The sequence below is a fragment of the Corapipo altera genome, unplaced genomic scaffold (assembly GCF_003945725.1).
Source record: "Corapipo altera isolate COAL_440 unplaced genomic scaffold, ASM394572v1 255, whole genome shotgun sequence".
NCBI classification, from domain to species: Eukaryota; Metazoa; Chordata; class Aves; order Passeriformes; family Pipridae; genus Corapipo; species Corapipo altera.
In genome coordinates, this window is record NW_020884929.1 from 1,644,123 (window position 1) to 1,654,373 (window position 10,251).

At 41.3% G+C, this 10,251-nt stretch overlaps 1 protein-coding gene and 1 non-coding gene across 15 annotated transcripts in view; both read left to right on the forward strand.

Moving 5' to 3' along the window:
- The window catches only part of LOC113954467 (bifunctional heparan sulfate N-deacetylase/N-sulfotransferase 3-like), a 213,435-nt gene extending 203,184 nt beyond the window's left edge, over nt 1–10,251 (forward strand). For 8 of the 14 annotated variants that reach the window (XR_003530205.1, XR_003530208.1, XR_003530207.1 and 5 more), the window contains 7 exons: nt 125–295; nt 1,309–1,418; nt 1,971–2,073; nt 3,096–5,840; nt 6,606–6,711; nt 7,296–7,481; nt 8,971–10,251. Coding sequence is in view for 1 of the 14 variants with exons in the window: in XM_027658847.1 (XP_027514648.1) it covers nt 125–295; nt 1,309–1,418; nt 1,971–2,073; nt 3,096–3,215 (504 nt within the window). In the remaining 13 variants the exon portion in view is untranslated. Of the gene's footprint in view, nt 1–124; nt 296–1,308; nt 1,419–1,970; nt 2,074–3,095; nt 6,553–6,605; nt 6,712–7,295; nt 7,482–8,970 lie in introns of those variants that run through there. The other 6 variants (XR_003530216.1, XR_003530213.1, XR_003530214.1 and 3 more) reach the window with 6 other exon arrangements.
- LOC113954561 lies at nt 8,703–8,833 on the forward strand. The gene has a single exon (XR_003530271.1). It is a non-coding gene; the product is annotated as a small nucleolar RNA SNORA24 (small nucleolar RNA).

Below are 10,251 nucleotides of genomic sequence, written 5' to 3' on the forward strand. Positions count from 1 at the left end.
ATCTAGTTCATGCTCAAAATACAGGATAGATTAAGAAATTTTTGTCAGTAAGACCAACCAGTTTTGTCTGGTTTTCCCAGCTTTTGTGATCTGTAACGTTCCAGCAATGTAACTTCTTTTACAGCATCAGCGATCACACGAAGATCCTGCAGCTCTGAAATTCAGCTTCTATCAGGTGATCACAGCTGGTCCTCGAGCCCCCTCTGAGCTCAGAGCTCTCCAGAAGAGATGCCTGGCACCTGGATGGTACGCTATCCATATTGAAAGATGGCTAACTTACTTCCCACCTTATCAGGTGAATAAGACTGTAACTTGACATCCTAACCTTAAAGATATATATATACTGTCTTAAAGTTTGCCTTTGTAAAAGCCTTGCCTACTGAATGCTGATCCTCGGGGATATTCTGCAAATCATTACCCTCCTTCTGGCCCTGTGTAGGATCAGGCCTCAATAGATGCACATCCTAAGCCCTGAACATCATGTTAAGGCAGACAGTAACACAAGGCCAGGCAGACAGTATCACATGATCAGCATCTCCTTGGCAGATTTATTTCTGGAATGGATTTTCATGACATTAGCAGTGTGTCTGGCACTGCTCCCCACCCAACAGTTAAAGTTACTTCACTTGAGGGAGGCTGGCTGCAGTCCATACCTTCTGTTTATCCAGGACTCTTCTGACTGAGACAAGTTGGCTGGAGTCTGCACCTTCTGTTTTCCCAGAGTGTGCCAGGGAAGCTCTGATGCATCTAGTTGCTGTTATTCTCCACATACTCTCTTTTCAGCCAGCCTTGCATCTCTCTTAGTGAGATACACAATACTGTAATATGATGGTACTCTTATGAAATTCTCTACATTATGTTTTCATTAGCTTTTCTCCAAAATCAATCCATGAATATTGAACAATAAGCATTGTCATGCAGATTTTTACCAGATTTTACATCCCACAGTGATAGTGAAGAACTGGTAGCCTTATGTTTTCTCTGTAAAAGTACTAGCCATTAGTATAATTTTTTCTTGGCTGGACCAATCTCTCTTAATTTCCTGCCAATATTTCTTATCTTTCTAGGTCCTTCATTATTATTTCTTTGTTGTCACAACACCTTCCAATTTAATATCATTTCAGAGTTAATTAACATGCCATTTACCCAGGTCATTAATGATGATGATAATTAAAACTGGACCAATTATTGTTTCCTGGTGCAGTACTCTCCATGTAATGAAGGAGTTTGACAGAGGTGGAAGTTTCAGTTTGAAGCTCGAAATAATGAATTTTAAATTAAAGTTCCACTTAATTTTATCTGTTACAGTTGCTCATTATTGATGGACAGCAGCTGAGAACTGACCCATCTACCGTAATGGATGAAGTACAGAAATTCCTGGGAGTCTCTCCTCACTATAATTACTCTGAAGCCCTAACGTGAGTTAATTAATTCATCATTTTCACATATTCCTACATTACTAAAATACCAGTTAGTGTGTAAGTAAGGTCACTGCAAAATAAAGCCTCTCATACTTGTTTGAGCTGTCAGCAGGATGTATTCCTCAGAACACAATTCAGGGTTAAATTTTCCACAAGTCATTCACTGAGCCACTCAATGCTGACAATCAGACAAAGCTTTGTGGCGATTGCGTAGGAATTTTGGATCAGTCAAAAGAAATTTTACTTCCATAAGTGGAACACGGAATGCTGACATGCATGAACAGGAAGGAAGTAGAATTAGTTTCTCTTTATTTTTGACTTTAGCTGAAAAACAGAGTCAGTGGTATCAGTCAGCCATGTAACATCCACTCTGTACCTCATAAATACACGTGCACACAGACCTTTTGGATTCTGACACTTAGATTTGGTTGCCTTTAAAATAAGGCTGATAACTTTAGGTTTACCCTTTTAAGTCTTCAGTCTAAACTTTGGAGATTTACCCTCCTTGAAGTATTTTACAGCTTTTACACCACAAGGTATTTGTTTCAGGTTCGACTCACATAAGGGATTCTGGTGTCAGCTCCTGGAAGAAGGAAAAACAAAGTGTCTTGGAAAGAGCAAAGGCAGAAAATACCCTCCTATGGATTCTGAGGTAAACTGTAATGCTCATTGGCATTGTGCAGGGATTCAGCTGCCACATTTGGGACATAATGCAGGCAAAACCATAAGAAAGGAGAGAAGACCAAATGAAGTGCTTCTGAAACCCTGTCCCCTTTACCTTCTGGGCTTAAGCAGCAGGGGCTCCACATGTGTGAGAGTGCATATGTTTCCTCAGTCATGGTCAGATATTTGTATTTCTGTCTGGTCCCTTGTCTCTGAGAGTAGTTAGACCCTGACAAGTAATGCAGACTCTTACCCAGTTTTAAGAGAGGGCAAGTTCTGTTTCCATGAATTTTCTAAGTACCTTCCCCAGACAAATGCTCAAATGAGGAAATCTGTGTCAGATCAAATGCTGCAGCAGTTTAGTGTCCAGTAAGTTTTATGTTGATTCTGTCCTGCATTCCCATTTCATTTAGCCTGACTAAAATGCAAATAAAAACTTACAGTTTGAACAGCAGTAAGAATTAATGTACCAAGTAAGCCAGGATTTTTTTTTCTCCTGTTACTTAAATTGTAAGTGACTTCACATCAGTAGAGTCATACTGACACAAAATCATTGAGTGAGAAGGATTTTGGTCAGAGATAAGACAAGACTGTATTTGTTTACTGTTGTCTTTTTCAACTCTCAATACTTCTCAAAATGAAGTTACTAACTGATACATGTCTACATACAAAGATAATTTAGAGCTTTCATTTCAGCCATAGTGCAGTAAATTCAAAGTAACTGCATCAACCTCAGTGTGATTCTATATTTACATGACTATCTGAGAGTAGAATCAAATCCTTGACTTGAGTGTTCATTTGGACCTCTATTTCTTTTGAAATTACCTTTTAGGAAATGAACTGTTCCTAACTGAAGAGCTTAAACTTGCATGCAGTAGCATAAAACCATATAAATTGTATAAGAGAAAGTAAAGTTTTGACACATGTCAAACAAACTTTGAAACATCAAATTCACAGCAACTGCAGTACAGCCTTTTATTAAATAAAAATGCCTCCTTTTGTATCCATCAGTGCAGGGCCTTTCTGTCAAGCTACTACAGAGATCACAATGTGGAACTGTCAAAACTTCTTCACAAATTGGGACAACCCCTGCCATCGTGGCTGAGACAGGAGCTGCAGAAAGTGAGATAGCATTGGAAAACAGCTGTTTGAAATCTCTCTTCCACACTTCAGTCATCATACCTAAACTCTCCAGCAGCTACCAGAAGGTCTTGTAAGATATACCTCTTCAAAAAAGTGTAAAAGATAGAAATTATTTCCATATGCTGGCATGTGGATTGTAAAAAATACATGCATTTCTTAGAGCTCTGATGGGCCCGATCTTTCTTACAAACATTTCTGGGCCTGTGGACTTGTGGACTACTGTGCACAAATGTGGAAGTTATTTACAGCTGGTAAAAGCGTCAGAAATACATGACCTGTCCAATTTCATGGTAAATATTTACATTTTTATATATCAGTTTAAAAGTATTGTGTCTCATGTAGGTTTTGTAGCCCATTGTTAGGCCGCTGACAGTTTTTCTTACTATTTGATTATTGTGTTGCATAAGGTAAGAAAAGTTAATGTAGCACAAAATGCCAAGTGTACTTCTGCCTTTGGAATCAGCTTGGTAATACCCAAAGTGTGTACAAACACAGGTGAGAAGTACAGTTTATATGATATATATGATTTAGGTGTGCACAGCAACTAAATACACAGAGCAAAACCTGGAAGCCACGGTCAAAAGCAGTGTAGAGAAAACCAAACTCAGACAAACAAAACTATCATAGGAACCTGTGATTATATCCTGTAACAGCAAACCCTTACAGTGTGGTAAAGACCTTTGTCCATAATTATGTCTGATCTTGTACTGACCGAAATGTTAGAATATAGCCATTATCTGAACAGAAATTTATTGGGACATGTGAAGCACAAAAATTGCAGTGTAGTCCTCATGAGCAGTATTAGACTTAAACAATTGTGACCCAAACTGGAGCAGTGGAAGAAACTCCTGGTTCTGTGAGCAGCCAGATCCGGGCACTGCACTCACAGGCTTGCTGTGAATCAGGAGTATCTGCACTGAAACGGATGAAAACCTCAAAAAGAGCAGAAACAGATCCATACTTTTATTGCCTTAAGTTGCACTACTATTTTTTCTTTTATTTGCCTTTTTGCTTTCCAAGATCCTTCAACCTTATCAAAATTGTAGCACATTTCAGTAACCTTCAGTTTATATCAGCTGCAAAATTCTATCAGATTTCGAGAAGAAAATACGAGTCCTGGTTCCAAACATCTTAAACATATTTGATATTAAAAGTTGAGGAAGAAGATCAGTGGCAGTTTCAGCTGAGTGTGACCTTAATGCTTCTGCACTGAACTTTGGCTCCAAGTGTTTCTAAAGGCATGAAGGGGTAGTGAAAACAAAAGAGAACTACAGTACTAAATGCAGTGTTTTATACAGTAGCTCTTATAATGTTTTCATACTTTGTTTTAGGGCGAATACTTAAAAACATGCATCAAATGGTGGGAAAACTTTCTGTGTCTCAGTGCTGTTTTACGACATTCCTGTAATCATATGATTTAACTTTCAAGGTAATGGAATGGAAACCAGTCTGTTATTCCCTCAATAGAAAACAGATGTTGAGATCCTTACTGTACCTCTAACTGGTAATCTTTATTTATTGATTTTGTCTATGTAATACGTGGTTTTGATAAGCCTGTAAAGAAAAAAATCTAGACAAATTTGCTGTATATACCAGTATTCTTTACACAGCACATTTTTGCTAAGGGAATATGCATGATTAATGATGAGGACCTGCTAGAGTAGACATTTTTTAAGATGAACATCTTTATTATTTATTAGACAGAATGAGAATTTTCATTTCATTTTAAATATTCACTGTTGTGTGGATTTGTCTCAAAAGCTGACTTGTCTTAAAATACTTCTTATTTGATAAAAGAAATACTCTGGATTTTGAACATCTGTAAAAGCAAGTACTCTGCCTGCTATGGACAGCTCATGCTTCCTGCAAGCATCCATATAGATTTGTTACAACTAAATTGAATAACTGGAGAAAATACCTGGGGTTTTCATCCCGGCATGATTGATTTTACCCTTGATGTAACCTGATGGAACATCACTCAAACATTTTTTAAAAATCCACAGGGATTGCACAAAGCTCCTGTTGTTCACTGCTGCCTCAGTTACTCCACGTTCTTCGGTGGAACAATTAGAAAATAGAAGAAAATGGGAAAAACCTTGGGCACCTATCAAGTACCTGATATTTTTCATGGTGAGAGAACCGTCTGCACGGAGATTTGAGTGCCTCCTACATGCAGGAGGAATGGCCTTCAGCCACATTCTTTGTTTTAAAGAATTCCCTCTCTGTCTTCCTTCCCTGGGAGAAGAATGGGAATGAGTGGGCAGCCAAGGCCAGAGCAGGGGTGGGGACATGCACATTGGTTACATTGTCCCCTGGGAAATTGTACAGCCCTACTGTGGGCACCATGAGGCACTGGCATAATAAGTCCTCCACATGCACGACCTTGGCCTTGGATGGATTATCACTTTTTTGTAAAAGATACGAAGCCACATCTGTTTTCTCCAGAGCTATTCTACTTAAATATGTTCTTACATTTAACAGGAGCCTTTAAAAAACAGAGTGACTTTTAGCATGCAGTCAGCTTGGTGAAGGATGAGGAGGCTGAGCACAGCAGGCAGGCAGCAGCTAGATGAGTTATTCCCTGTGTCATAGGCTGGACATGAGTACAGCAGAGTAAGCAAGTCATACCCACATGAGTTATCTGGCAGAGTTTAACCTCTCTCTTCACAGCTTACCTACAACCAGTATTTGGTTTCCAGAAACAGAATATCAGTATTAATACTCTTAAAAAAATTACTGATTTCTTACAATGACTTTCTGTTTGCGAGTCAAAGTCAGATGTTTGATTGTGGCTGGTAACACAGCCATGGTTTCTGTTCCCCTGGTAGGTAACTGCACAAGCAATTTCTTTGACAACTGCGTGATTATTTGAGCTTCGCCTTTGTTTTCTGAAATCAGATTCTGAAATTTGCTTTCTGCAGACCTCTGTGCCATTAAAAACCAGTGTGTGGTTATGAGCAGAAAGTGACCACTTGGGGGGGGTGTAAACATAGAGCCTGATACTCAATTACCTAATTATTTGAGCAAACATTCCTGAAAATACTGTGATATTTTCCCAGTTCTACTTGTGCAGAAAGAATTAGTTTGAATGATTTGCAGACTATCTTGTACAGAATATCCTTTTTCATTGCTTAAAAATGTGAAACTTCCTCAGGAAGAAATTAAATAGCTATTTCAATGTTTATAGATGTAATACTCTTGTCATTCACATTGAATGAATATTGCTGGAAACATTTTTCTCAGAGTTTTTTTAAATAAAAAAAATAGATATTATTCTGATAGTGGCATGGTATTTGAAGTGCAACAATAAACTCTGATAAGAAAATGTAGTGCTGCGTGGAAGTGCCTTTCATGTTCACAGAAGTTGTCCTTTTCCAGGTCGGTTATCAGCTATTGCAGCTTGACACTGAGCTACAACACAATCCAGCAGCACAGGAGCAGCATGAAATGTTTTCAGAAATGAAAAATGTTGCTTACTCTTGCTGTGAGTGAATATTGCTGCTTTATGCAGCTGCTCGTTTTACTGCTTTTGCTTCCTGCTTACTTTTTATTTCTTGCGCCCGAAATTGCTAATGTGCTGGAGAAACGTCTCCAGAGTTTGCTGTTTGTAAGATAACAACCAGAATTTATTCAAATTACTTGCCTTGGGGATTCAGTGGTTGTGCCAATGCATCAGCCTACACAGACATGAGAAAACCCTTCTTAGGAGAAACCTCTAAAATATGGTATGAATGTCTAAAGGAAAATTCAGTATGTTATCAATACATTCAGAATAGAAAAATGTACTTATCTAGCTGGGCAAAAGCTGCTTAATATCTTCATAGGAGTGTGGAAAATAGGAAACCTACGTTAACAAAATACTCCATTCACTACAGAGATAAGATGCAACCTATAATTAAGTAGTCTAAGCTTTTTGTATAATACCCATCTCCATAATCTATTAAGAATAACAGAAGTGAAGTGATAAAGTAATAGGTAGTAAGCAAAGGGAAGAGATCCTTGCTGCAAATAATACCTGCTTGGCCTCTCTCTCCAATTTATCTGCTTTCATTTAATATTTCTTTTTAGTTCTTCAAGTCTCCAAATTCTTAGAGCTCAAAGGCAAAAGACACTATTTTTTTTTTGTCTCTGTGCGCCACATGGATGAAGACAGCACAAGTCAGCATGAAAGGATAAATCCCAGGAACAGGAGGCCAGTCAACAGCTGAAACCAAGGACTAGGGAAACCTGAATGGAGGAGGAGTTTAAGACAAAGTAAGAGTGATAATTTCAAAAACATATATTGAGCTTGTGTCTTCACCAGGCTGAGGATGATGAATAATAGTTAAATAAGATGCTGTGCTCTGAAGGGTACAGTTTATTAGGTATATTTAGACTTCTCATTAGGAAGCATTTCTTTATAGAAGGTGACCAGACTCTAAACAGGCTCCCTGGACAGGTGGTTTATGCCCCAGGCCTGTCAGTGTTTAAGAGGCATTTGGAAAATGCCCCACAACAGGCTTTAATTTTCGGTCAGCCCTGAGGTGGTTGGGCAGTTTGTCCCTGCCAACTGAAATGATCTGGTCACTTCTATTCTGTTGTATTCCACCCTGTACTGATTAAAATTGAGGGTGTGGGAATTTGGCCAGCATTAACCTGCAAATTAAGCATTTGCTTATAGGGACTGGAAAAGGTGTTCACCTAAAGGGATGGCTTCATTTTTCTAGCACACCTTTCACAACCTTTCTTCTTAGTCCATGGCTGTCAAATAGCAAGCAGAATCGTTTTAGCGTTTATGGCCGGACCGAGCACAAATACACATAGACACACCCATATATCCACATGGGTAAAGCAGCACCGATGTCTCGGCTAGCTGAAGGGCTCTGCTTTGCTTTGGAGAGTACCTGCGGCCTTTTTTTCCATGGATCCCTTAATCCGTTTGCCCCCGAGGGTGCCACTCGGTATGTTCAGAAAGCACCAGGAAGGGGTTGGTGCCATTTACATTTCGCGCGTTGCCCCCGCCCCTGGGTTGCGGCCCAGCGCGCCCCGAGGCCCCGCCCACCGACCGAGGCCCCGCCCACGTCTCCGCCCCGAAGCTCCGCCCCTGCCCAGTTCGCGCCGCCGGCGCGCGAGTGGTCGGTCGCGCGGCGAGGGGGTGTCCGCGCGGGCGGGCGCGCGGGCCGGCCGTTGGCGGTGAGGGGGCGCGCGGCGGGCGCGGGAAGCGAAAGAGAGGCCGAGGCTCTGAGGGAGAGGCTGAGGGTGAAGCTGAAGCCGGCGGTGCTGGTGGTGCTCGCGGACCGGACCCGCTCTTATCCACAGCGGAGCCGCTGCGGCAGAGGAGCGGAGAGATGCGGGGCGAGCAGCAGGTGGGCTCCGTGACGGGAAGGGCGGCCGGGTGGAAGCCGTGAGGCGGCGCGGGGCCGGGGCCCGCATGAGGGAGGGAGGGAGGAAGGGAGGGAAAATGGCGGCTGCCACGTGGCGGGGTGGGGGGCGGTGATCCATGACTCCATGGGGGCTGCCGCCTGTGGCTGACTCCCTTCCTAGGCATGGAAGAGCAGAGCCTTGCGGATTGGCACAACTTGTACCTTCTCGTGGGTATGAGTCGTTGACTGTAGCAAGTAACAAACCGAGTCTGCCGTGGGGCTGGCCGTCTCCCCCTATTGTGTTTTTTGGTTGTTTGGTTTTCAGTTTTCACTTTTTTTTTGCCCCCAATAAGCGATTACAGCCCAGTTTTTTAAAGTGTTTTTTTTTTATTATTTTACAGGAACTCAGAAGCTGAAAATATCGAGACGTATCTGTTCCTGAAGACCCTCCCCCAAAAAGTATGTGACTGGATGTACAGTACGTAATAAGCTCTTCAGGAGTGAGATTTTGATCGGGAAAAGTAACGATTTTATAATTTATGTTTAGCGATTAATCTGCTACGACTTGTTCTCTGAAATAGGTATAGGTTTGGTGTTTTATTTTAAGTCCTGCTTCATTTTTTTATTGTCAGAAAAATAAAACCCGAGTGCATTACTGTGAGGGATGGGAGAAACTGGGTTTGGGTGTAGATGCATCAGAAAAAATCCACTATTCCTAGCATAAAAGTCACGCTGGCAGTAGTCTCGTTTGCCAAACTAGAGGCATCCGAATTCTCGGGGATATTCTGTGCAAGGGCAATGTCTTTTTCAATAAGCACGTGAGTACCAAGCAGAATCTGCAGTTACAGGAGCAGAGGGAGACACGAGGTCGACACTAAAAGCATTGTTTCAGCGCGTCCTGCTGTTCGGTGATGTCTGTTTCCTGTCTTGTATATTTTCCCAGTAGCAATATTAAACTGCCTCAAACTTGTTTTTACAGGGGAAAAACCCTCTTGAGTTGTGATGACAGAAGAAGATGGGGCTAAATTCCACATGTGAATTCTAGGAGTAACTGTGACTAAAATTTTAATTTTTACTTGGGGGGTTGATGGATCTTTTTAATTTTCTGGAATTGATCCCTGTTGTGAGCAGTAATATTTCTGGTTATCAAGCAGAGCTAGAAAAAGCTAATTTTAGGCTAGATCTTAACCTGGATTTTTAAATAAAGTTCAGATTTGGAGCTTTAATGAGAGATTTTGCAGTCCTCCTCATCCTGGCAAAGAGGGGCTGGAACACAGCTTACTGTGCCTAAAATTAGCCTTGGCTGCTTCTGTACAAGTACAGTTAGAACGAGTAGCCCATTCTGTGCAGCTTTCAGGGATGTGCTGCTTCTCTTTGGGCTGTCACAAAGTGTTGAGCAATTACAATAATGGTTTTGGTAGTTCAGTGGCCGTGCTGCACGGTCCTGTGGCCAACCACACTGCAGTAGTATTAAATCCAGTGACACGTGCACCCTCAGTGGTGGCTCCTCTGCTGCTGAAGTGTGTTAGAAAGGTGGTTGCAAAGAGTGTCCGTGTTCTGCAGAAGCTGAAGGTAAGTTTTTGAAGTCTAGAAAATGAATGTGGAAACTTGTGATTTTGGTACCTATGCCAATATAAAGCGTTCAGATGTACGAATAAATCAATAAAGAGACTTTGGCTGCA